The sequence below is a fragment of the Phyllostomus hastatus genome, unplaced genomic scaffold, assembly GCF_019186645.2.
Source record: "Phyllostomus hastatus isolate PE091 unplaced genomic scaffold, TTU_PhHast_1.1 phas_scaffold_78, whole genome shotgun sequence".
In the NCBI taxonomy this organism is placed as follows: domain Eukaryota; kingdom Metazoa; phylum Chordata; class Mammalia; order Chiroptera; family Phyllostomidae; genus Phyllostomus; species Phyllostomus hastatus.
In genome coordinates this window covers 47118991-47146645 of record NW_025334041.1, presented here as the reverse complement: position 1 = coordinate 47146645, position 27655 = coordinate 47118991, and the positions used below count along the sequence as shown (strand labels likewise).

The following is a 27655-nucleotide window of genomic DNA, read 5'->3' as shown; positions in this document are numbered from 1 at the left end:
TTTTATTTTTTTAATATATTTTATTGGTTATGCTATTACAGTTATCCCATTTCCCCCCTTCACTCCCCTCCACCCTGTACACCCTCTTCCACCCATATCCCCCCCCTTTAGTTATGTCCATGTGTCATACTTATAAGTTCTTTAGCTTCTACTTTTCCCATACTATTCTTACCCTCCCCCTATCTATTTTCAACCTACCATCTATGCTACTTATTCTCTGTACCTTTTCCCCCTCTCTCCTCCTCCCACTCCCCTGTTGCTAACCCTCCATGTGATCTCCATTTCTGTGGTTCTGTTCCTGTTCTAGTTGTTTGCTTAGTTTCTTTTGGTTTTGCTTTAGGTGTGGTTGTTAATAATTGTGAGTTTGCTGTCCTTTTACTATACATGTTTTTTTCTTTATCTTCTTTTCTTAGATAAGTCCCTTGAACATTTCATAAAATAAGGGCTTGGTGATGATGAACTCCTTTAACTTGACCTTATCTGAGAAGCACTTTATCTGCCCTTCCATTCTAAATGAAAGTTTTGCTGGATAGAGTAATCTGGGATGTAGGTCCTTGTCTTTCATGACTTGGAATATTTCTTTCCAGCCCCTTCTTGCCTGTAAGGTCTCTTTTGAGAAATCAGCTGGCAGTCTGATGGGAACTCCTTTGTAGATTACTGTCCCCTTATCTCTTGCTGCTTCTAGGATTCTCTCCTTCATTTTCACCTTGGCTAATGTAATTATGATGTGCCTTGGTGTGTTTCTTCTTGGGTCCAACTTCTTTGGGGCCTCTCTGAGCTTCCTGAATTTCCTGGAAGTCTATTTCCTTTGCCAGAATGGGGAAGTTCTCCTTTATTATTTGTTCAAATACATGTTCAATCTGTTGCTTTTCCTCTTCCCCTTCTGGTACCCCTATAATTCGGATGTTGGAATGTTTAAAGATGTCCTGGAGGTTCCTAAGCTTCTCATTTTTTTTTTTAATTCTTATTTCTTCATTCTTTCCTGTTTGGTTGTTTTTTTTTTCCTTCTGGTCCACTCTATTGTTTTGATACCCAGTTTCCTTCCCATCACTATTGGTTCTCTGTGCATCTTCCTTCATCTCTTTTATGGTATCCTGCATTTTTTCATGTAATTTGTGCCCCAAATCAATTAATTCTGTGAGCTTCCTGATCACCAGTGTTTTGAACTGTGCATCTGATAGATTGGCTATCTCTTGGTTGCTCAAAAGCATGAGCCCTGGGGCATTGATCTGTTTTTCTGTTTGAGACATGTCTGTCTTTCTTTCTCTCTCTCTCTCTCTCTCTCTCTCTCTCTCTCTCTCTCTCTCTCTCTCTCTTTTGGTCTGGTCGCTCCTGTTACAGTGAGGGGCGGAGCCTTAGGTGTTCACTGGGGCTGGGCACCCCAGTGGCTAGATTGTGACATTGTATGTGGGGTGGGGGCTGGGGCAGGAGGGAACAATGGCAGTAGCTCTGTTCTCCGGGGACCTCAGTTCCTTCCCTGGGATCCTGGGCCGCGCGCTCTGCCCTGGTCCACAATCGCCGCCCCACTGGGTCTGCCAGCTGCTGCCTGCACACTCAGGGTCCACCCGCTACAACCTTGCATGTCCCGGATGCCTTACTCGCTCCCGGGTTGCCTTATGTGCCCAGTTCTCCCCTTTCTCCACGCACCTCGACTGGCGCCTGGCTACTCCTCTCCGCCCCTCCTACCGGTCCAGATGAATGGGTCTACTTCAACTTCTTGGCTGTCTGACTTCCATTCAGATAAATTCTCGGTCAGTTCTGGGTGTTTTTTCTGCCTCTAAATTGTTGTTCTAATCTTGGTTGTGCGTGGAGGTATGGTGCGTCCACCTATGCCTCCATCTTGCCAGAAGTTGTAAATACTACTTTTCAAGCAGAAAAACTATAGGTCATGTCACTGTTTTGGCGAGTTGGCTCTGGTAAAGGGTTGAATGGGGAGGAAGTCGTGCCATCAGAGATGGATGCTGAAGGACGGCATTTAAGTCGGGGGTGAGTATGGGGGAGCAGCATCAGGAATCAGGGATGGATAGCAAGAGAATAGTCAAGGTATGGTTAGCAATCAGGTGTGTTTGGGGTGAAAGTAGCATTTGGCTTTGGTTTGATGTTGGTTGAGATTCCAGAAGAAATGTGCAGGTTTTCTGCACATGCATTCAGTAGGCCACTGCAAATGCTTCTGGGACCCAAACAAGGGCATGAGGGCTGTTGTAGCTGGAGAAAGGTGAAATAACTTGTTCAAGGGCACAGGGCTCACACTGATGGAGCTGGAAGTTAAATCAGGTCTGTGAACTTTGAATATTTTGCTTTTAATGACTAACTACATACTTGTCCAGTTTTGTCAAAAAGATTAAAATAATTTGTAAAGATAAGAGGACTAAGACAATAGTGTAATATGTTTTAGAGGTTTTTATCAAAAGATGTTGAGTGGGATTAGTAAATCTCTTTCTGAGATCATTTCACTTACAAGAAATTCATTTTCTGACTACCAAATAAATACTGCTAATATTTTTTTAAATTAATGTTTTGCCCTGGCTGGTGTGGCTCAGTGGATTGAGTGCTGGCCTGCGAACCAAAAGGTCACTGGTTTGATTCCCAGTCAGGGCACATGCCTGGGTTGCAGGCCAGGTCTCCAGCAGGGGGTGTGTGAGAGGCAGCTGATCCATGTATCTCTGGCATGTTGATGTCTCTCCCCTTTCTCCCTCTCTTCCCCTCTCTAAAGGTAAATAAATAAACTTTAAAAGTAATAAATAAAATTAATGTCTTAGAATTCATTTGATCAATTTCTACCCTTCTCTCTCTCTAATTTTAAAGGATTATTATTTGGCACATGTTATATTGTTGTTTCTTCTCCTCCCGTGTTCCTTTAAAACATTGTAAACAACTCAAGATACCCTTTGAAACAAATTAGACTCATTTGTCATCAGGGATGACAAAATCAGGGCTGGGAACCTGGGTGTCTTAATGGACAAAGTGATTAAGGTGACTTGTAGTGAAAACAATGCATTAAGATTACACTAGAATGGTATTCTGATTTTGGATTTTTTTTTGTGATGTGTTTTATATACTACCAAACCATTGAGAATTTTTTATTTTAGCTAGGTATTGTAAGTTAGACTGTCAAAACGATATACGGATCCAAGAAATTGGTAGAAACAAAATCATGTAAATCATTCAGAATAGAAAACATTATTATTATTTTTTTTTTGCTGCATTTAAACTCCACCCGTTGGGAGAGGCTGTATTTAGTATTGAGTTTCTAAAGCTCTCCCTAATCAGTGATGAATAAACTATTTAGTTTGTATGCCTCTAGGTCAAGTATGTGCTTGTTGGGAATTTTTGCCTGTTCTTGCCATCAGTTTATAACTGAGTCATTAGTAGGATTCTTTACTCATGAACTCCTCATCCATAGAAATACTATCACTAAGTACACAAGCATTAAGGCATAATGCCTCTTTTCCTCCATTATCTACCCAACATCATACCTAGTAAAGAGTGAGTGGCACCCAGCACTATGGAAAGTCTGAAAGCAACCTGGGTATAGGAGCTGGTCACCCTTTGTCAAGACATGTTCTTCACGGACTACTAGTTTTCAGGAGAGGTATTTAAAAAGAGAATTCTATTGTAATTATGTATGGGCCTTGTTTGAGTACAGCTCTTCAGTTTCTTTAATGAAGAATTCTCCGTGTTCCTGTCCAGGGATGAGAGAGGAGCTGGCCTTATGTTCTGGGAGTAGAGTGGAGTAGATCTGAGATTCTCAGTATTCATCATCAGAATTCTTTCTCCTCTCAAAACCTTACCATACCTTCTGTGCCAAGTGTCCATTCTTCACCTCAGGAAAGAGTGCAGTCTGGGTATACAGGAAGTGGAGCAGAGTAGGGGGTTATGTGGAGAGGGAGCCGTGGCTCCATCCCGATGAGCTCTGTGCTCAGCAGCATCCCCTTCCCCACCCCTGACACCTCCCCTGCCTTTGCCTTTGGCTGTGATTCTGAGGCTCTGGTGTTCCAGAGTGGACACTTTCTGGTCAGTGTGCATTTCTGGTCAGTCACATTTGGTTGTAGCTGCTTATATTCTTCCTGGTTGTTATCTCATCCATTCATTTTGTTTTCTAAAAGTTGTTGAATTTCTTATTCCTTGATTTTAACTTTCCTATTGTCTTTGAAGTAGGTGATTGAAACAGATTGTGGTTAGTGTAATAATTTTTTAAGAAACATGTTTATTAAAGTCGAAACACTAAGCTTGACATCTTTGGAGCATTAGAAATTCTTATTTGTATCTGCCTTTCTTTGCCTGTATCTATTATATCTGCTTTTCTTTTTTGTATGTATTTGAATCACAAGCATTTCTGGATGCCTTTTAGAGCTGGTAATGACTCCTTACAGTCTGGACTCTTAACCATGGGTGTGTATCAGTCTCCTACGACTTGTGCCCAGGCCACATTCCAGACAGATTCAGTCAGAATCTTGTGGTTCTAGGCTTTTGTTTTTTGAAAAAGCTTCCATATGATTATGCTATATATTCATTTTCAAGAACTATTGTATATGGCTTCTAAGATAAGTTAAATTTTGCATGGCATTTTATATCCTACCAGAAATAAACTCCAAAATTTATACTCAAGGGTGTAAAAATCTGGCATTTCTGTCAATATTCTTCTGTGGGCTCCTTGTATATCAGCAAAGCTGGACATGCCCTTTTCAGCTGCCATACCAATGCTCATTAATGCAGTTCCTCTCGCTTCAAAAGCCCTTTCCCTAGTTAGAACCTTTTCTTATTCATATATCAACCTCAGTTGTCCCTTTCTCTAAGCAATAATTTTTTGGGGACTTAACTAGCCAGAGAGAGCATTTCTGCCTTTCTTTGTGTTTTGTTCTTGTCCTTGCGTCCCCTGAACATTGTAACAGTGCGAGAGCCATGGCTAGGTCCTCAGTTGGTTAGAGCATCGCCCCTATGTGTCAGAGTTGCAGATTAGATCCCTGGTCTGGGCACATACAAGAATCAACCAGTAAATGCATCAGTAAGCAGAATAACAAATTGACGTCGCTGCCTCTCTCTCCCCCTCCCCCCCATCTCTCCCAACGCTCTTCTTGTCCTTGTCTCTAAAATCAATTGAAAAAAGAAAACAGTGCCAGAAACTGTATACCTTGAAATATATTGAGTTAATTAAGGAAGTAATATCATCAAGCTGCTGTCTGCCTTGTTTTATATCATTATTTGTATACATCTCTGATCTAATCTGTTAGACTCCTGGTTCCATGAATGAAGAACCATATTTTACTCATTTTTAGCAGTGAAATGGTGTTTGGTAAGTATTTATTGATCACATAAATGAGGTATCTCTCTGTCTTGGGTAATCATACAGAATTTGGAACTTTAGGGTAGAATCATAAAATTTATGACACAAAGGAAGGAGAGAATATCATAGTCTCACAGGTTCTCTTTGACATAAATTGGTGGGATACTCAGGCTGGTGGAGTACCTTAGTCCCTTGCTGTGTCGGAGAGATGGATTTGGTGTTTCAGGACAGTCTTTAGTTGGCAGATAAACTTGCACAGAGATGGTATCGTGTTGTCTGTGAATGAAAGAGTAATTTGCAGTATTTGGTTTCATGGGTGCTAGTCTTAGCACCATCTTACGTTTTGAATTTCTCTTCCACCTTAGGTAAGGCTCTTCTTATATTCAGCTCTAAAGCTTTTGGTTTTTCATCAGTTCATTACTACCCTTGCAGGGTAGTCTGTGGTTTAAAACTAGGCCATGAAGATTAGGACTGAGTTTTCTATGTTATTATCAATGATATCACTGACTTGAGGAGAGGTTTGCAGGATTTTCTATTTGATATCTAAAAGCATTGGGCCTTCACCAGTTGGAGTATGGGGACAGCATATGTTTAGAGCAGCTCACGTGGGAGAACTAACTGGTGGCTATGATGGTCTTTTTTGAATCAGCTTTATTAAAATATAATTTACTTAAAGTAAAAATGCACCAATCTTAGATATACAATTCAGTGAGTTGTATCTACACATACGTGGTATAAGCACAGTCACAATCACAAGGTAACATTTTATCAGCACCCACAGTTCCCTGGTAGTCAGTACCTGCCCCCACTCCTTAGCACCTGGCAATGTAGTTGTGCCTTTTTAAAATGGACACATATACTATATAGTCATTTGTGTTTGACTTCTTTCACTTAGCACAATGCTTTTGAGTTCATTCGTGTTGCATTTATTGTTTTGTCTTGTTATTACTGAATAGTTTTTCCATTGTTTAACCATATTTTATCCTTTTTACCATCGTCTTTTGGAGAGCTTGAAACCGGCACTTTTGTCTAAGGATTTTCTTGACAACTAATATCCAAACTGTACATGAACATGATTTTTCTTATTTAAAAGTTCATTAAAGTCCAATAGACTTACATGTAGTGGTTATAGTAGTTACATGTTCATGTATACTATCCTTTAGTATCCGGGGAATTGGTTCCAGGACCAGTTCTAAAACCTGAGGATGCTCAAGCACCTTATGTATAAAATGGTGTAGAACAATGCATACAGTGTAATGATTGTTAAAGTGGGGACTCACATCAGAGCCTCCTGGGGTGCTTACCAAACATGAACATTCTTCAGCCTCCCCTCAGGCTTGTGAGTCACACTCTGTTATTGGAGAAGTCTGAATTGTGTAAGTGGATATAAGTACCACAGACGACCATCTCATGTCCATGGATGTGCTTCCTAAATGTTTCCTTTTCAAACTCAGCTCCATTGTCGGCCATTGTCCAGCCTTCTCCACTGAGTACTGGTACAGCAGGAGATTTGATCTGACAAAGTTCATCTTAAAGCGTTTCACTGCTTCCAGTTGCTGATTAGTAGGGCAAGCTTCCTTCCTGGCTCTCTACTCTCTAGTTGTGTGACTTTGAACATGTTTTATAGCTCTGTTCCTCATTATCCTCATTGGTGAAAATGGAGTGAATAATGGCACTTATCTCAGAGTTGTTTGAGGATAAATGAGTTAATTATGAGTATAGTGCTCAGAATAGGACTGTTGAAAAGCTTCTTTATAAAATATTGCTATTTTAAGTAATGTATTTATTGCCAGCTGGAGCTACACGTTCAATGTTTGTTTTGATTTATTAGTATTTACCAGTTAGTTATGAATCACCATTTTCTATAATTTAGACCTTCCTAATCATTTTCTGTCTTTTGGAAATATAGAAGTTTATGTTTATAAAGTAGTTGATAAGAAATTTAGATGTTTATTTAGAAGTCTGTGAATGTTAAACTCAAGTTTTTTTGTTTTAAAGTATTTTTGTTTGCTTTATGTATATGTATTTTTTTTAGCCAGATACACAACTGAGAATGTCAGTTATTGGCTCTTAGTACTTTGATGATTTTAAACTACTGTGGTTTGACTTCCATGTTTTCTTTTGAGAGGTCTGGTGACAGTGTAATTGTCATTCCTACATGGAAAAGTCTGAGTGACTCACCCACCCCCACCATTTTTTCTTTTTACTTTGGGGTTCTTCAGTTTTGCTATACTGAGTATTTCTCTTTATCTAACTCATTTTATGCTGTCAGAATTTGAGACATATGTTCTTTATCAATTCTGGGCAGTCCTTAGCTATTATTTCTTCTAACAGACCCCCTTTCTCCCTTCTCCAAGAACCACAAATAGTAGATAGGTTAGACTTCATTCACTACTTTAGTTCTCAGTCCTGTTAAGAAAGATTTTATTTATTTAATTTTGGAGAAAGGGGAATGGAAGGAGAAAAAGAGAGAGAGAAACATCAATACATGAGAAAAACATCATCTATCGGTGGCCACTCTCCTGGGCCCTGACCAGGCCTGCAACCCAGGCATGTGCCCCGACCAGTAATTAAACTGGCAATCTTTTGCTTTGTGAGACGTCGCCCAATTGACTGAGCCTTACCAGTCAAGGCTAGCTCTCACTCTTTCATATTTTCAATCTCTTTATTTTCTGTGTAACATCCTAGATGATTTCTTCAGATCCATCTTCCAGTCTCTTATTATTTGTTGTCTAATCAACAAATTTCAAGTCTTTTTTCCTGCTCATGCTTTAATGTCCTTCACTTGTATCAACATTATGAACATACTTATTTTATAGTCTCTTCCTAATACTAGTATCTGAAGTCTATTTTTGCTGTTTATTAATCTTTTGGGGCTTGCTTTTAGGCTGTTGTTTTCTAGTTTATTTAGTAATATGAAAAAAAATTTGTTAAATTACATTTGTCCAGTCTTAATTGCTTAGATTGCCAAGGAACCCTGGTCAAGAGTACATTTCTCCTAAGAGGATTTGTTTTTATTTACTCCACAATCCATGGGATGGCAATGACCCAGAAACACTTAAATTAATTTCTTGGCTTGGGGATTTTCCATTATTATTTTTAATAATAGATTCAAATGCTAACTCTGCTTGAGGGGAAGCTTGAGTTCAAAAATTCTTAGGGCAGATTTCCCCTTTCTTTCCAGTCTGAAGAAGTGCATGTATGGTGTCCCAAGTCTCACTCACTGGCTGGCCCTGGCTGCCTAGTTTCCTGGTTGAGCCTTTCCTTGAATACCAGTTTGCTTAGTTGGAGTATAACCTACTCTCACCTTATTCTTGAGCCCTATCTCATTAGGATTGGATTTGGTGCTTCCAGAATCTCATTTCCTTAGAAAATGTTTTTCTGATGGCTTCTTTAGGTAGCCACCAATCTCTGAAAATGACCACTCTTAAAAGACTAATACTAATGTGCTTCAACATCTTTGAAGAACCTTATACACAATTCCGGTAAATAAGGTTGGCATTAGTGCTAATTGAAATACCTGTCTTCAAAAATTAAGCCCTTTAAAATTTGAGAATATGTATGAATGAAATTAGAAAGTTTCAGAGGCAGACTGTATTGCAAAGGACTAATAAATCTTCAGATGACCAAAACTGTGTGCCAGCAATTACAAGTTTTGTTAAGACAGGAGCAGTTTTGTTGTGTAACAACATCCACTGTGTGGAACCCTAGTTCACAAGAAAGTCTGAGGACTGGGCTTAACTTTGTACTTGTTAAAAAAAAGACCTTTAGAACAAGTCAGGCGTTTAAAATTAGAGAATATTTATGAAGCAATCTGATTGCTTGTTAAGTTTTTAAAAATCCATGTTAGATATACTTCAGAGATGATTATAAGAGTAGTATAATCCATTTTGTCAGATTGCCTTGTGAGAAATACATGATAATTAACAATAGAGATCCTCATGAAACTTAAATTTCTTAACTAATTGTGATTATAAAATACATGTGTTGAGAAGCAGAAGGGTTAGGAGGTCGGACTGGTGGTGACCCTTGTGTTAGGACCCTCATGAATGAACAGAGAGAGCCAGAGGGCTGGTAGCTGTCTTATGAGTGATCTGTTGGGGTTGTACTTATTACTCAGGGCTCCAACTGTGAGTAGTAAGTACACCCCAACAGATCACTCACAAGATCACACACCAGAAGGATAGAAAGGTGAGGATTAATCTTTTCTGACTGCCTATCACATACACATCATTTATAATTATCACAACCCTCTGAGTTTTACTAGAGGCCTAGAGAAGTTGTCCCTGGCTTGAGTTTTCATGGATTTTTAAGTGATGGAACTAATATTCAAACCTAACCCATAGCCTTTCTGCTGGACAGTTACATGTTTGCACTTTGACTTTTGTTCTAACTCTAAAATAGAATTAGGTGCGGCCTACCCATGTCCCAGACCAGTGATTTTCACACAGATTTTAAAACATGCAATACTTGACTATCAGGGCATTGACCTCTTTTCCCTGGCGTTGTCAAATTAAAAAATGACAACATCCAGCACAACAATAGCCATCTGGTGTGAATGAATTAAAATTAAAATGATACCTATTTTTTGTCAGATTGGTGAAAACTGTATTTCTTGGTGTGCTGCAGAATTGTAGTAATTACTTTACATGTGCCGTGAGGTGAAAATGGCTGAAAGGCGCTGCCCTAGACAGTCCACTTTCTTGTTCTTCAGTAACTTATCCCCAGGTGCTGGGAGGCGAGGGTGGTGAGGGGGTGTCATAGAAATGAACCACTTTCCCAGCAGCTACTTTCTCTTTCCTTATTTCCCTTTTCTGTCTTTATAAATTAATTTACTCCAGTAGTCATATACATGATACTAAATTTAAAAAGTCTGATCAATAGTCATTGAGTTTCTTTTCCTGGAGAGGGCTGTTACTGTCACTTTCTTATTACTCCATTCTGTGAATGCGAGGCACATGTTTTCTATGTCTATAAAACAAGTGATATATGCCATACACAAATGCTCTGCACCTTTTCATTCATCAATGGTACACTCTTCATATTAGCACACAGAGAACTGCCTGATTATTCTGTGTAACAACTTTACTGAGAAACAATCCACATTCCATATAATTTACCCATTTAAAATGGTACAGTTCACAGGTTTTTCAGTGTACTCACAGTTTTGTGGCCATCACCAGCCACCTAAAATATTTTAGAATATTTCCATCACTCCCTAAAGAAATCCTGAACACTTGAGTAGTCACCCCCATTTCTTCCCATCCCCTTAGCCATTAGCAGCTACTAATCTGCTTCCAGTCTATTCTGGGAATCACAAATAAATGGAATCATTAAATATGATCTTTAGTGACTGATTTCTTTGATTTACCATAATTTTTCAAGGATCATCCATGTTATAGCATCTATCAGTACTTCATTCCTTTTTATTGTCATCTCTTTTTATTGTTGAGTAATATTCTATAATATGGCTATACCACCATTTTATTTATTTATTCATTAGTTAATGGACATGGAGATTGTTTTCTATTTTTGGCTATTATGAATAATAATGCTATGAACACTTATATACAGGATTTTGTTTTGATGTATGTTTTTATTTGTCTTGTTTACAAACTTAAGAGTGGACTTGCTGGGTCATAATGGTAACTCTTTAACCCCTTGATAAACTGTCTCAACTTTTTCAAAATGGTTGCAACATTTTTCTTTCTCATAAGCAGTGTGTAAGGGTTCTAATTTTTGTATATCCTTGCCATCACTTGTTATTATCTTCTTTCTGATTATTGCCATCCCAGTGGGTGTGAAGTGGTAGCTCATTGTGGTTTTGATTTTTTATTCTTCTGATGGCTAATGATGTACATCTTTTCTAATTTTATATAGTTTTTCAGCTTTTAATGTTTAGGCCTGTGAACTGTTATGAATTAATTATGTGTATGGTGTGAATTAGGAGTCCAGTTTTATTATTTCTTTTTTTAAATTGATTTTTAGAGAGAGAGGAAGGGAGAGAGAAGCATCAGTTTGTTCTACTTATTGATGCATTCATTGGTTGATTCTTGTATATGCCCTGACCAGAGGTCAAACTTGCAACCCTGGCATATCAGGATGAAGTTCTAGCCAACTGAGCTACCCAGCCAGGGCCCAGTTTTATTTTTGACATGTGGATATTCAGTTGTATCATCACCATTTTTTTAAAAGACTGTTCTTTTCCCATTGAATTGTCTTGGCACTGTTGTCAAAAACCAGTTGACTGTAGTGTGAACATTTATTTCTGTACCCTCTGTTCCCATTGATGTCCATCTTTATGCCAGTTACCACATTGTCTTGATTACTGTAACTTTGTAGGAAGTTTTGAAGTCAAGAAATGTGAGTTTCCCAATTTTGTTCTTTTTCAAGTTTGTTTTGGCTATTCTGGGTCTTTGCATTTCCATGTGCAATTTAGGAATGGCTTGCCATTTTTTGTGTAGAAGCCAATAGGTATTTTGATAGGGATTGAATTGAATCTGTAGGTAGCTTTGGGGCATATTGTCATTTTAACAGTGTTAAATCTCCAGTACGTGAATATGGAATGTCTTTCTACTTATTTAGATCTTCTTTAACTCCTTTTAATAATGTTTTTTTAGTTTTCACAGCATAAGTTTTGAACTTATTTTATTCAATTTAATCCTAAGTATTTTATTATTTTATGCTGTTATAAATGGAATTTTCTTAATTTCACTTGCTTTATTACTTTTAGCAGAATTATATTATATGCCTGTGCCATAGTCTATCAAATGTTATCAAAAAGTCTCCTACTGATGGACTTTTAGGTCCCAGTACTTTGATTTTTATAGACATTGTCTCTGTGAGTAAATCATTAAGGTGAGTCCCAGTAAGGTAGTGTGTTGAGAATCATCTAGCAAATTTAAAATGGGTATACCCTTTCTGTTTATCATTTTACAGCTTATTTTAAAACTTCCAATAGCTGGCTGATAAAAAATGTTCCAAACTTTTTCAGTTAATCTTACTTACATAATAAAAATAATAATAGACTGGAATAGGTTCATGCTGCTGTAGCCCTGAGCAGTGCTGTCCAATAGCACTTTCTGTGATGATAGAAATGTACTGTGTCTGTACTGCTCCCGCCGGAACCACTGGTCATCTGTGGGTGTGAGCACTTAAAATGCAGCTAGAGTGACTGAATAACTGAATTTTAGTTTTATTTTGTTTTAATTAATTTGGCTAGTGGCCATTGTATTGTATAATTGTAGTTGCTTTTAGATTTAAAACTTGTGGAGATTTGCAGAAACCTTGTCCAGAGTGTTACATTTTGCATTATTTCCTGAGGAGTATGAGGCAATCTTTAGTGGTTATGGTAAATTTCATCAACATGAATTCTCAGTAAACAGGTTTTTTTGTTTGTTTTTTGCAGTGTAATGTGCACCCACCTGCCTTCGGGTGGCTCATAGAGCTTTTACATATAATTTCATGTGAGTCCTTAGTTTGCTAATTCTTATTATATGTAAATGTCATCCTAACGTAAAAGGTTGGCTTTCATGAGGTTTTTATACCTATATTTCTCTAAAACCTTCACTTGAAATTTATGAATTGATATTGATGTTTATAATATGGGTCATTGCCTATACATTGCTTGAGCCAGGAAGTCTAGATTTTGTTGGTGGCTTGAATAATAACCGTGTACTTTGGCTTCGAAAGAGGCTCTGCCCTTGGCTTTCATTGCTCATTTATCCTTGGCACTCAAACATGCTTGGAAAGGGGTTGGCTCACAACTGCTTGCATATGACCTCTGCTTGTATTTGCAGCCAAAACATTTATTTTTTAGCTATAGATTCCACATATCAAACAATCTGCTGTATTTCTACACTGCTCCTCAAACTCAGATGAGCTTAAGGCAGAGTACATTTTCTCTGAAGACCCTTCTTCCTTCTGCTTGGTTCTCTGCTTACTACCAGAAATCTAGGAGACAAACACACACCTCCAGCAAATGAACTACCAGGTTCTGAGTTCAGGATTTTATCTCGTCCCTGGACTTATCTCCTCACTGGTTTCCTTGCTCCAGCTTATATCCTTTCTACACGTTCTGTGCAATAATTCCATATGTTATTCGCAGAAAGCAAATCTCTGGTCCTAAAATTGCATTTCAATGGTGCCTACTTGCCATAAGGATAGGGTCCAAACTCCTTGGAACTGTGGTTCATTCATTAGTGACCTGACTGCTGCTGAAGGTCTTCCCTGTCTGCAGCCACACCAGACTGCTGGAGGCCTTTGTACCTCTGGTCACCTTGTTTCCTGGGCCTTGTATTTGTGTGCATTTCTCTCCCCTTTCTAGACCATCCATCTCCCAGTGCTGTGCTCCCTTGGTTCCTGGTTTACTTCTTGATGTGCCATAGACACTCTTCTGAGTCTTTGTGGAATCACTGGATGTCATTTTACATGCCTTTGAGCTCTTTGGTTTAAACTTTTCTATCAGTCTTTCTCCACTTGAGTAGTAATAACGTTTTTTGCCAGGGCCCACAAATATTTTACAAAATATTAATAGTATCAGTGGCATAAGATGTAGCTATGTCAGCCCCTTTGTTGTCTAAAATGTGAATTAGTTGAGAAGCAGGTATGGTTTACTTACATCTTTGCTAACTTTTAGTTGGCTGTGTTCCATATTCTAAAACAATAATGCAATTTTTGAAAGTAAGGAAATCTAAGTGTCATTCTGTTGGAATTTGGGGAATAAGGTTTTTTTTTATATTTTAACTTGCTTAGGTGCAAAAGAGAATTGGCTTTCAATCCTGATTGATTACCCAGCTTCTTAGTTTCTCTGACCAATCATTAAAAAAAAACAAACAAACAAACCAAGATCTCACTCTTGAGACCAAAATCTGATAATTTAACACGAACTACTCTAACACTTATTGAGAACTTGGTATCTGTATTTAATCTTTATTGCCACACAACAAATTACCACACATTTAGCAGTACCTACTTACTAACTCACAGCTATCTAGGTCAGAAGTTAGGGCTACACAGCACAGCACTGGATAGTCACTGGATTGAAATCTAGCTGATGGCTTAGGCTGCAGTTCTCATTTAGGGCTTCAAGCCCTCTTCCAGAATCACTCATCATTGACAGAACTAATTAGTTCTTGCTATCCTTAGCTGTTGTCTGGGGATCTTTCTCACGCCTAGAGCCACCTTGCTTTGTGGCCCTAATAAATGGGCAGTTCACACATGGATGTTTGCTTTCATCCAGGCCAGCCCAAACACATCTCTTTGATCCATGAGCAGCTGGAGAAAACCCTCTACTTTTAAAGGCTCATGTGGTTAAGTCAGGCCCACCTTTTGCCATATAACATAATGTAATTATGAGAGTGATATGGCATTCACAGGGTCTCCCCACACTCAGGAGACCAGGGATTAATTATACAAGGGTGAGGATGAGGATCATTGGGGCTCATTTTAGAATGCTGGCTACCACAGCAGACACTTCCCATTTAGGTTTGATTTACACAGAGTTTAGAAATTCTCTTTTCATTAGAGAGGAATGAATGAGATCATTATGGCTTTTTCCTCCCTAGCTGTGTGGCTGTACTCAATGTTACAGCAAGCCTTTTTAGATAAACTATTTTGAGAGAAAGTATATATTGATTGAGTCTATCCTTAAGAAGAAATGCCAGATTGTATATTTCTCAGGCTAGCAGTTACCACTGAGAGAGGGAGAATGAGAAGAAGGGAGAGAAGAGAGTGAATTTTAGATTAGGTGGTGGACACAGAAAAGGAAGGAAAAGAAATGTGAGTTTATGTGATATCCCTAGAATGCTGCCTAAAGTGATTCATTTGGAACTCCTTTTATTTTGGTTAAATAGTAATTGAATGAAAATTTCTTAAATTGTGTCAGTTGCTATTTAGGCTGATACCAAGGATTTTTTTTTCTCCTTCCAAATGTGAAGTTTATTTGTCTTTTTCTCTACTCAAAAGAAATAGCTGAAAGGAAATTGGAACTCCCACCCAGTTACCATGGCAATTTAGAGCAGATGATGAATGCATTTCTTTAGGGTTTCGCTTGTCCTCCCTTTTCTGATAGAGCAAATGTACATGAAAAATATAATATGTAGTAGGTAAGCATGACAGAATAATCTTAGTAATATGTTTAAAGCAAAATATTTTGTGGGTTTCTTATTAAATTGCATTTTTGTGATATCCTCTATTTGGGGTAATGATTAGTTAATAGTTATGTAAATGACTAGTTGGAATTTTGCTTTCTAAATTTTTTATTCCAGTCACTGAGGTGGTATGTTTCGTGTTACATGAGAACATGTTCTCAAATTAGTGCCTTGTGTAAACTTTGGTCAATTAGATAGACTCTGAGTTTACTTTTTACGCAACTACATACTGCTTTTCACAGGAAATACGGTTGAGGCAGCTGTAAAAAAGACCACGCACAGAGATTGTTTAAATGTAGATATTTCTATTTTCTCTTGGAAGCATATACTTTATAAAGGTGTAAAGTGGACATTAAAGTATATTATATAGTTGTATAGGCTTTTGCTTTTTAAAAACAGGTTTTTGAGGTATAATCCACATACCATACAACTTACATGTTTACAGTGTACATTTCTTTAATATGTTCACAGGGTTGTGTAACCATCACCATGTGAGAACATTTTTATCCTCTTAGAGAAACCCTGCTCCTATTAACAGTCAATCCCCATGTCTCCTTTCTCCTACTCCCAGCCCTAAGCAAACATTAGTTTCCTCTATACATTTGCTGATTTTGAACATTTTGATATAAAATGGAATCATACAACGTGTCATCTTTTGTAACTGGCATTTTTCACTTAGTGTAATGCTTTTAAGGATGATATACATGACATGAATCAGTATTTCATTTTTTATTGTTGAATGACATTACATGGTAGGGATCTAACACATTTTATTTATCAGTTGATGCACATTCAGGTTATTTCTGCTTTCTTCATGAATCATGCTGCAATGGGCATCTTTGCAGAAGGTTTTGTGGGACATACAGTGTGTGCAAACATAGGTTTACAGTTGTTTGTATGGAAAAAGTCATTACCTGAAAGATAAATCATAAATAAGGATATGAAATAATAAAAATAAAAATAAAAATAATAATAAAATAACACAATAATACCAGAATAAACTATTTTGCATATTCACAATTGTAAATCTACTTTACCCACCCTGTATGGTTTCATTTCTTCTGGGTTTATACCTAGGAGTAGAATTGGATGATATGGTAACTTTAAACTTAAACTTTTTAGGAACTTTCAGGTATTCCAAAAGAGCTGTGCCATGTTACACTCTTGCTACAACATATGAGGGTTCCAATTTTTTCATCCTTGACAGTGGTATCTCATTGTGGTTTTGATTTCCTTTTCCCAAATGACTAATGATGTTGAACATCTTTTCATGTGCTTATTGGTCATTTTTACATTTTCTTTGCAGAAATGTCTGTTTTAGTCTTTTTCTTCTTTTTAAATTGGTTTATTTTTTTTTATTATTGAGTTGTAAGAGTTCTTTTCAAATTTTAGATATAAGTCCCTATCAGTTGCATGATTTGTAGGTATTTTCTTCCATTCTGTGGGATGTCCTTTACTTCTTAATGATGCCCTTTGAAACACAAAAGTTCTTAATTTTGATCATCTAGTTTATTGTTTTTCAAGTCTAGTGTTATATCTAACAAACAGTGCCTAACCTAAAGTAATGAAGATTTGTTTGTATATTTTTTCCTGCAAGTTTTACAGTTTTTGTTCCTTCATTTAGGTCTTTAATTCATTTTGAATTAATATGTATGTGGGAAGTAGAGTTACAACTTTAATTTTTAATGCACTAATATTCATTTGTTCCAGTACCATTTGTTTGACAAGGTGTTGGCACCCTTGTCAAAATTATTTATGGGTCTTCCCTTCAGGGCTTCTTACATGTTTCTAGTGGTTCTCACATGAGATAACTTCTTGCTGGTTTTCATAAAAATTGATTGATTAAGTTTATTTCATGACTATATATTTGGTAGGATAACCTGTCACCCCTTGATTTTTTTAACAATTAAGATTTAATCAGGCTTTGAAGTACTGTAGAAACTACCAGAAACCAGTTTGAAAAAGCCAGCCTTGAAGATGATGTGCTGTTGTTCTGTCTTGCATACATCTTTCTTAAGACAGATTTACTTGTTTCCTGTGTGGTAAGCAGTAACAGGGGTGGTGGGATGAATAAGAATCATGGATTGGGGTTATAACATTTGACAGTTTACATTGTGTTGAATCTTACTATGATGAATTGAGTGATTTGAGACTTGACGATAACTAATGTAAAGCAGGTTACTAGAAGCCTTGGAAAAAATAACAATCACTTGTGTGATCAGGAATCTCTGATTTTTGAGGTCAAGCTTCCTCTTTGGTATTGGTGAATCTGAAGGGTCTAGAGTAGTGCTATTCAGTACAATTGTAGCCTCCAAAGTATTCTAGTAGCTACATTAACAAAAGTAAAAAGAATCAGTTAAATTTATTTTTAATTTTTCATTTAATCTAAAATATCATTTTAACATGTTATAAAATAAAATTATTAATAAAATATTTTACATTTTTTAACTAAATCTTGGAAAATTCAGTACATATTTTACACTTAGAGCATACCTCAGTTTGGAGTAGCCACATTTAGAACCCACATGGGGCCATTGGCTGCTGTGCTGAACGGCACAGTTCTGGATGTTTTGATAGATAATCAGTTGAAATACTGCATCAACATTACTCAACTTCCTTTCTACTTCAGTGTACCCTGACACCTCCCTTTAACTTGATACCTGTGGCTCTGAGGGGAGCTTTTTATCTGCTTGCTCAATGGGACCCTCACTGGTGGGATGAGAAGTGCATGCTCTCTGAGACCAGAGGGTCTGAGAACTTTGTTGACCAACACAGGCAACTCACCAAACGGATAAAGAATAATTGAGAGACATGCATTCTGACAAAGGTTCTTGAACCTCCCACAAGAGAAAAATGGGATGTGAAAATTAGAATCTCCTCTCTTTTTACATTCTACCCCGTTGAGGTAAAGCTTCATATAGAAAATACTACTTGAGAACATGTAGGCATGATTTTGCACCAGGGAATTGGTCAGTGTTGGGACACAGTTTTGATGATCACAACTAGAGGTTGGTGTGTTTGTGCTACTGACTGTAATGGTAGAGGCCAGGGATGCTGACAGCATCTGCAGCATACAAAACAGCCCCCATGACCATGAGTTGTCTGGCCCAAATGTTGGTCGTGTTGAGCACAAGATGCCCCACACTATAGAACAAAACCCTCCAGTTCTCCTTCCATTACTTGTTACATGGTTTCTGCAAGGAATGTAACTTGTTTTTCTTTTACATTTAGAGACTTCTTTTTTCATACAGTTTCTAAGGAAGAAATAGCCAACTTTCAAAGTATTTCTGTTGGAGCCAATGTGTCAGGTAGAGAGATTCCACCCACACTGCTGAAAACTGTGTCTCTCACTTCCTCTTGCCTCTGGGGAAGTGGCAGAGCTGCTGCTGGTGCCCTGCCTCCCCTTTGCCAGGTCTCTCCTTTGCCTGGGACAATTCTACTTTCAGTTGAGGGCATGTTTGTTCAGAGAACACATATTTGCAAGGCTGCTAGAAAGGTGATTGCACTTCCACAAGGTCTGCTGGAATTTTGGGCTGTGTTCTGGCAGTGATGTGGGTGTTTGGTTGTGATATTCCCTTTCATTTCTCCATCAGGAGGGATGGTTCACTCAGGAGTGCCATCACCACCCTGCTCCAATGTCTGCTAACCAGGGAGCTGTAACTTTGAGTCTTTGTACATTCTAGCATGTAGAAATCAATACAAGTCATTTTTGGTTGATAAACATTCTTTTTATAAGTATTTAGTCATACTTGACAGCATTTGCCATTAAGGTTACTAATGGGGTATGATCCCCACCCCTTCCTCATGACTGCTAGTGTCTCCTCCGCTGCCTTTCACCCTTCTCTCCTTCATTGCTTGTGGCAGTTTGAGTTTTTGGTAGGAAACCACATAAATCAGCTGTAGCTAATTTAGGCTGAAGTCAGTGTAGTAAGGGCTATTTGGGGACTCTTAGACTGGCAAGAATTTAGAGGTATACCTTAGAAAGGGGCAGTAGGGCAACTCCTCTGTTCTTGCCTCTTAGTGCCAGCTCTAGGTGTACACTTGCATCCTATGACAGCTGACCCTCTCCAGGTTCTAGGGCTCAACAGTGAGCTTTGGCTCTGTGCCTTAGACTGCGTACTGCAGTGAGGAGAGAGACTGGAACCAGTCTTCCATTGTGCAGAAGATGAATACTGCACAGGCCCCCCCCCCCCCGAATGTCAGTTGTCCACCACCTAAGGGCCTAGGGGTTCCCCTAGAGACCTCCTACTGAATTGCTCCTGGGAACACACCTGTCAGCCTGACCCTTTCCCCCACAGTTCTGACCAGCCCTGGAGAGCAATGGTGGTCCCATTGTTAGGGCAGCTTGTGGCTTAATGGAGAGATGTGCTTCTGGCACCAAAGTTAGGACTTTAGGTTCAAGTTCTCCCACCGGGACCCAGTTAGACATAGCAGTTAAATTGTATAGTATGCACTTAGTATGTTCTTGAGTGATTCCAGATAGCTGAAAGGTTTATAGCTGTAACCTCTTAAGCTTTTTTGTTTTTTTGTATTATAGGTTTTCCTATTCTTTGTAAGAGCATACTATATATCATTTAGCTTTTTTGTGACAATTACAAATGACCATTGCAGACCTTACTTTAATGAATGAACTGTATTTGTATTATACTGATAGTGGGCATTTTCTTTAATTTCCAAATTGGGGCAGTGTTTTTGATAAACAGGGTTAATAGATAACTGAATTCTGTAATGAAAATAACCATATATCAGCTACAGTTATATTTTAGCCAGCTTTTATGAGTTACTCAGGATACCTGAGCACATTTTTACTATTTTTGTAGGAAAAGAAACTCTGATTTAAAATAATGGAAAATAAGCCCCTTTATCAGGTCAGGACTGCTCTCATGTCTTTTTATAATCTCTGTGGGATGTGCTTGTATATAATGGGGGATACCCCTTTATTTTACTTACATTTTATAATATTATCAGGACTTAAATAATATCGAAGCTCGGGGTGAAAATGTGCCTGTAAAAAACACAAGGGCGCCATATTTTTCGGCCCATAAGACGCACTTAGATTTTAGAGGAAGAAAATAGGGGAAAAAATTGAAGCAAAAAATGTGGTAAAACATTTAATAACATAAATAACATAATATTTCACCAATGTAAATGCAAACAGAACTCAACAGCAGCATTAACAACCATTATTCCTCCCAAATTTCGAGGGGCAAGGGTACGTCTTATAGTCCGAAAAATACGGCATTGGCTAGTAAGGGTGGTTTTTTCCCTCCTGGCCTGTGTTGAAACATTACTTGAGTTAAGTTAAAATGGATGAAGTGACATCAGTCAACATTTCTGCTTAGTGTATAAGTTCTGTTAATTTTCCATATTAAGAAACTCAAGTTTCTCCACAATGCAAGATTTGCTTCTAAGTCAGAATTTTCTTTCTGCTGTTTCAGGCCGGAGCCTCAACAGAAAGCTCCCTTAGTTACTCCACCGCCACCTCCGCCACCACCGCCACCTCTACCAGACCCCACGCCTCCAGAGCCAGAGGAGGAGATCCTGGGCTCAGATGATGAGGAGCAGGAGGACCCCGCAGACTACTGTAAAGGTGTTGTGCTTGCCTTCCCTGCTGAGCCCCTCTATGATTTATTTTAGGAATGGACAAGGGGAGTTAATGATTCAGATTACTTGGTCTTTATTAAATTAGCCTCTTGGTGTCATTATTATTTTAAATTCTTAGATCATTAAATATTGAATGATACCCGAGTATGTAAGCAGTATCAGGAGGAAAATTGTTGAGAGAGAGAAAATATACATAATATATACATACATACTCTGGGTACTTACAGGTGTATTTAAATGTGCTGATAGAATTAAAGATAGTATAAAGCAGGACAATTAAAGATAAAAGCATAATACCCATCCAAAAAGAACACATAGAGTAGAAGGTGCCAGGTTCCTGAGGGGAGACAATATAATGTTGTTCACTGCACTTGGCTTTAAGTTTTCTGGCTGCTAAGACTAGCAAGGAACTGCTCCTTTGTCTGTAAAGCATTGAATTACATAGTGCTCATCGTCTGTGGAAAGAAAGCCTGCTCATTTGTTTATAGAGACAGAGTTTTTTCCTGGCATTGTACTCAATGAAAAAGACATTCTGTGGGTTCTACCATTGTGTGGCATAGTGGATTATGCTTTCAGCTATGATTTCACAGAAGACAGAAATTGTTCTATTAGGGTGCTCTTGTATAAGGCTTTGTAAAGACCAAGAGCATATAGTAAACCCCTAAAAGGCAAGCATGTTGTGTGGTGAAAATTGAGAACAATGTGATCCAGACTCCATACTTTGTGTACACTGGATGCTTGAGAATCTAGGAGGAAGGAAGGCTGCTGTGTCTATTCAGCTGCCTCTTTGTTACCTAACTACTCATTTGGACTTCAATTACCTCTAATAGAAAATTATCAGTCTCTGGGATTCTGAGCTTCTGAACATTTGATGAGACACTTACTACAGATAAAGGGAAAAGTAAGTCAGATTCTGTGCAGCGCAAGACTATATGGCAGAAGATGCACACATTCAGGCCATAAAGCATTAACGAATCTTTGGCTCTATAATATCCTTGTATGAATTTATTTAGTGATTGCAGGCCATTTGTGTGTTAGTTAAGGAACATTGTACTTTTTAGTTACCATTAAGAGGGAGAGAAAGTTACCATTCTGCTTTGAAAGTTTAAGAACTAATCTTCACTCTAACCTGATTGCTCCATAGGTATGGGTTTCTATGTGCAGACTGTGTTTTCCTTAGAAAAAGGATTGTGGGTCTTTAGCATTTGTATGAGTAATGATTATGACCCTAAAGGTTTGTGCCATCTACTATGAAAAAGAAGGTACAGAGACAGTTTGGGAAGGTAAAAAGATGATGTTTTTCATCTTCCTTCTTAATCTGCATTTCTTGACTTGGAAATTAAGTTTGAAGAGGAGATGTGGACAGTTGTCTTTTGATTTTGCTGCTTATGCACAGCATTGAGGTCACCTGTAGGAACAGTTATCTTCAGCACACAGGCTTCATTCACCATGTGGGAATGAGAACGGCTTGCTTTGCACCTGGCAGGAGATGATGGATCAGGAGATGTAACCAGTACTCTCATCCCCATACCACCTCTGCGAATCAGCTCTGTGGGTACTCCAGGCCAAATTACAGGGCTGTGAATGAAGAACTCCACAGTTGGGTCTGATTCTTGGTAATATTCACTGAACTTGAAACATCTTAAGAGTATTAGGTCAGCCTCATAGGGCATGTTAGAGATGGTAAGGTTCTCTTCTTACATTCAACTCACTCTTACCTCTAACTTTGTAAGTAACTGTGCCTCTGATTAACATACATGCAACAGCTGCCATTCTCTGAATTTTGTGCTATAGACCATAATAGGTTATCTAAGATAACTGACATAAATGCATGTGAGGAGTCCGTGGAATTGGGAATGCCTGGTAGGAGAACTGCGGCCCTCTCCCCGGCTTCTCTTCTCTTCCCTCTGAATAGAACAGGGAACTTCCCACCTCCTCTGAAACTAGGTGAGTTTAAGTTACCAACATGATGCTTTATCAATCCTGTATACTTTAGTATATTTTGCCTGCAATCTAGTACATTCTCCTATGTAACCACAATACAACCACCAAGATCAGGAAGTTAGTGTTGATTTATTTCTATCATTCAATCCTCAGATCCTATTTAGGTTTTGCCAGTTGCCCAATATTGTTCTTTATGTGAAAACTAACTTTTGAAGAGTCACGTTACATTTTGTTTTCTTGTTTCTTTAGTCAGTTCCTTAGTCTCTTCTGGACTTTTACAACGTTTTGAACATTGTAGACTGGTTGTTTTATAATATGTTTCTTAATTTTCAGTATTAAAAAAATCTTTTCAGGTAGTGCATGGTTTTGATTTATACCGTTACAGTTGAGGTCAATCACTTGTTTAAGATGGTGTCTGCTGAGTATCTGCAACCTGAAGCTACTCTTTCTCCCTGGTAATTCATAAGCATTTTGTTGAGAGTTACTATTTAAGTATCCTTTAATCAGCAAATCAACTTCTTTCTTCCTTTTCTTTTTCTCCCTCTAACCCATCTATCCCTCTGGTTCATCTCTCTGTCTTTCTGTCTCAGATGGACTCATTCATGGATTTCCCTGTTACTCAGCCAGTTATAATCAATTATTCTCCTTTTTTGTTTTGGTGTTTGGATTACCCCAAATTTGGCTGTTAGGAGCCCCTTCAGGTTGGTTCTACATTCTTTTGAAATGTCCCTGTCATCCTTTGAACACTTTCTTACTTTCAAGTACAATCTTGAATTTTTCCAGCTCCAGCCCTATAATCAGCTCTTTCTACAAGTGGAGAATAGTATTTAGAAAGCAAGACCTGGGCCATTACATGTGATTATTGCTATTGAGGTGTCATTGCTTCCAGATTGCTCAGAGGTACACAAACACATACACACTTGTTTTACGTTTCTATACCTCTCTCTGTCTGCATTTCTGTATTTATGTACATACTAAAATCCATGAGCTTAATCTGATATCTCTAATTTCACTCTAATACCAGAGGAGTCAGCCCAATTTTCTCCCTTTCTATATTTGTAATTTCTTTCTTTGACAGTAAGAGACTAGGCTGTCATTATCCTCATCATATTTACTGATCTGATTAATTCCCTTGTATGTAATGAGTCACCCATTGCTGTCACTGGGCATCTCTTCCCTTTCCTCATCAAACTTGTACTTAGACATGTTTTGTTGCTTGTCCCTTTTTAATGGCTGTGGACTGAATTGTTCAGGAAGGGTGAAGGGGCAGGATGACTTTCACTGTTTAAGGCTGTTTTACTTAAGCTGTTGAGGTGTCTTGTCTCTCTTGTCTATCACTTCACCTGGTCCCCTGGTTTTCTTTGACTCATTTCTGGGGAACCTTTGCCCCACAGTACTCTCAAAGTAAACAACAACAGCGACAAAACATAACACATATTTTATCTTTTTACAAAAGAAATATTTGTTTGTCACAGGAAATGCATAGATACGGTGGGGGGTGGAGTCACAGTTCCACAAACAGCTGTAGAACGCATTTGGGGCATTGCCATTCTGCATCATTTATGATCAGCTAAATTTCATCTTAACTTTTTACCTCTTTACCTAAAATTGTTTCCCATTCAAAACTTGTGAAACCTCAGACATTTAAACAAAAGGCCACTATTTAAAGTTTTAATACTGCTAATGATTGTTGCTTCTTTCTACTTGTCATTCTCTTTGGTGTGGAGCTCTTCTTTAATTCTTATCCAGCTTGTTCCTGCCCATCTTCTTTTTAGCTCTCCCACTGAATCCAAGAGAATCATGGACTTTGGTGTCTGAGAAACCTGGGCTCAAAACCTGGCTCCTTAACTCTGTATCCTTGGATGAGTTTCTTACCTCCTAGGCTTTAGTTCCTTCATCTATGATACAGTACCTCTTTAGTATAATGTATAATACCATCTTATCACCTAAGATTTTATGAAGAATAAAATGAGAAAAATATGTAAAGTATGTGGCATACTACTTTGACACACAGAAGTTTTTTCAGAAGTATGAATTTTACTGTCTTCTACCCTGTCTTTGTTCCATCATTCTCCTCTCAGCTGTGTTCCCATCTGGACTTTGATGCTGTACCCATTCATGCTGGTTCCCTTCATGGTCTAACTGCCTGGCTGTGGTGGGTTTGTTTCCCTAGCCTCTGCAGAGAGAGAGAGCTGTCAGCATTGCTTTTCTCTCTTCCTGTCTTATTTCCTTGTCACCTCCCTCAATTATCTGGGGCAGGAACTGTAACAGCAGGCTTCCAGTTTACTCAGACTTCTGCTTCCAAGCCTAGAGGATAAGGAGGGTCAGGTAATGGGTCAGCCTGTAAACAAACACTTCCAGGAGGCCCTTGTGTAATGTGTGCTCTCTCGTGAGCTTGAGCATAAAGCCTTGCCAGTGCAAAACCTCCTCCTGTGAGGAGATTTTAGTGGAATGTGGGTTTTCAGAGTGCGACCTTTTTACCACCTGCAGCAGAATCTCTGTGGGTGCCTGGTAAGCACTCCTTGGCTGTACTGTAAATCCTGCCTTCGAGTCCCTGGGGGTAGGACCCAGACTCCAAATGTTTAACAAGTTCATTAGGTGGTATTTCTGCACATTGAAGCTAAGGCTGGCTCGTCTAAGGCATGTACAATTTCTCTTATACTCCACAGAAGTGACCCTTCCCTGTACTTGTTACTCTATGACTGATTCACTGTGTAAGAGAAGTGACTGCTTTGAATTACCTATGTTCCAGAATTTTTTCAGAACCTTCAGCACATATTTGCTACGAGGACCAGTACATGGTGACAATAGGAACAATTCTTTGTTACATCATGCTGCCTGCAATGACTGGCTCCTCAGAGATCCTGTTTTTGTGGCTCTTCTAAATTACTTGTAGATAATTTGCACATTTTACAATTTCATCATTTTTTTTTCTGGAGACATCAATTTCAACATAATTATGATCTGACTTGGTACTAAAACGTGTTATTTTCTTAGAAAGGCCTTCTTTTAATCCCTAATCACATCTTAGGAATCACATCTTAGGGATCACATCTTAGACCCCTCACTATACCACTCACAGAACTATCTGCCATAACGCCCTGTCCTCATCACTGTTTAGAATTATATATTTATTTCTGTGTTCATTTGTTATTCCTTCACCAGTCTTAAAGATTGCCTGTGGTCAAGGGCTATGCATTTTGTTAACCCCACTACATTTGAACTATCCACAGCACAATAAAGATATTTCAGAGGCTGAAAGGATTGTCTCTAGTGGTAAGCTGCAGCTCAGGGATAGACAGCAGTGACAGCACTTGTGTCTCTGAGGAGGCATGTTAGATAAGGAGCTTGATATGCCATGGAGGGCACCCAGTTAGAGTACAGATACTTTGTTTCTGCCTTAAAAATTATCCATAATGCTCCAGATTTGTTATATGTTATACACAGTGGAACACAGTTTATTTCTTTCAAAATTTAGAAATATCTTCTTCAAAACAATAGTATAAGCATATAAATGTTTGCACACAGACTGGATGAATTTTAATAAATCAGAGCTTAATGTTGGTGGTTATAAGTTCTCATTGGCCTTGTCCACAATCTATGACATTACTATTTTATAGCTTCGGGGTTTTTTTTCATTTTTAAGAAAATAATATACCTTATGCAAGGTTGCCTTAGAAATGGTGTCCTGCAGCTCAGGTGTTTTCTGTAGTCTTTCATGTCTGTTCTTTTTGAAGAGAAACAGATAACCTTTATGCATTCACAGTTCTTTTCCTTAAAACTACACTGTACACATACTTAATTCACCGTGTTGCATGTGTTTTTAAAATTAATTGGCTTAATTTGGCTTCCTTGAAGCCTTAAAAGGAAACTCGGTTTATCTATATGAACAAAGTAATAGATGCTGTTGAATTATTAAGGCCTCATTATGTTTCTTTCATGGAGACTGAGGAGATTCTGACACTTGTTGGTGCTGTGAGTTACTGTTGACTAGGATGTTGATCAGTGAGCTTTAGTTAGCATGCACTTGAACTCTTTGAGGCTTTACTATGTGTAATACCTTGGAATTTACCAAAGGAATATAAAAGTAAATGAGAAAGAGCCCCTCCTTTCTAGGAGTTCATGGCTTCATGACTTTGCCACTAGAATATAAACTCAATGGCAGAGCCTTTCCCACTCTGTTACTAGCACCTGGATAGAATAATCTCTGGATATTGACTGAATGAATAGATTAGATAAAGAAATTACTGAAATATACCTTTTTACCACTATTGTGTGGTTAATTAACTACAAAAGTGAGAAGGGGGAAATTTGTGAGGGCTTAAAAGGAATGAGGTGGTATGTGGTCAGAGGTAAAAGACAAGACCTCTTAGAAAATGTAACTGGGCCTTGCCAGCTGAGAGTGATGGTGATCTGGCTAAATCCAGGAGACAGGGAAGGGGTCTCTGAGAAGTTCTACGTGCTTTTGTTTTCCTAATAAATGGACCCGGAGTTTAGGACTATCAAATAGAAAGCAACCATGAAGATAAGTTTTGATGTGGATTAAAACACCACTTAGTAATACACATTTTGAAAAACACACCCAAAGGCAAGCAGTAGTTTGTGTGTATGTGTAGATTTCTTTGGCTTTTCTGCACACACAATCATTATTTCAGTGCAAGTAGTTTCTCCT

The 27655-nt window shown here is 38.3% G+C and overlaps 1 protein-coding gene across 7 annotated transcripts in view; it reads left to right on the top strand.

Annotated features, from left to right (window-relative positions):
- SRPK2 (SRSF protein kinase 2) overlaps positions 1-27655 on the top strand; it is a 243460-nt gene that overhangs the window by 149276 nt on the left and 66529 nt on the right. For all 7 annotated transcript variants that reach the window (XM_045828334.1, XM_045828327.1, XM_045828329.1 and 4 more), the window contains one exon: positions 20874-21025. In XM_045828334.1, the coding sequence (XP_045684290.1) occupies positions 20874-21025 (152 nt within the window). The remainder of the gene's footprint in view (positions 1-20873; positions 21026-27655) is intronic.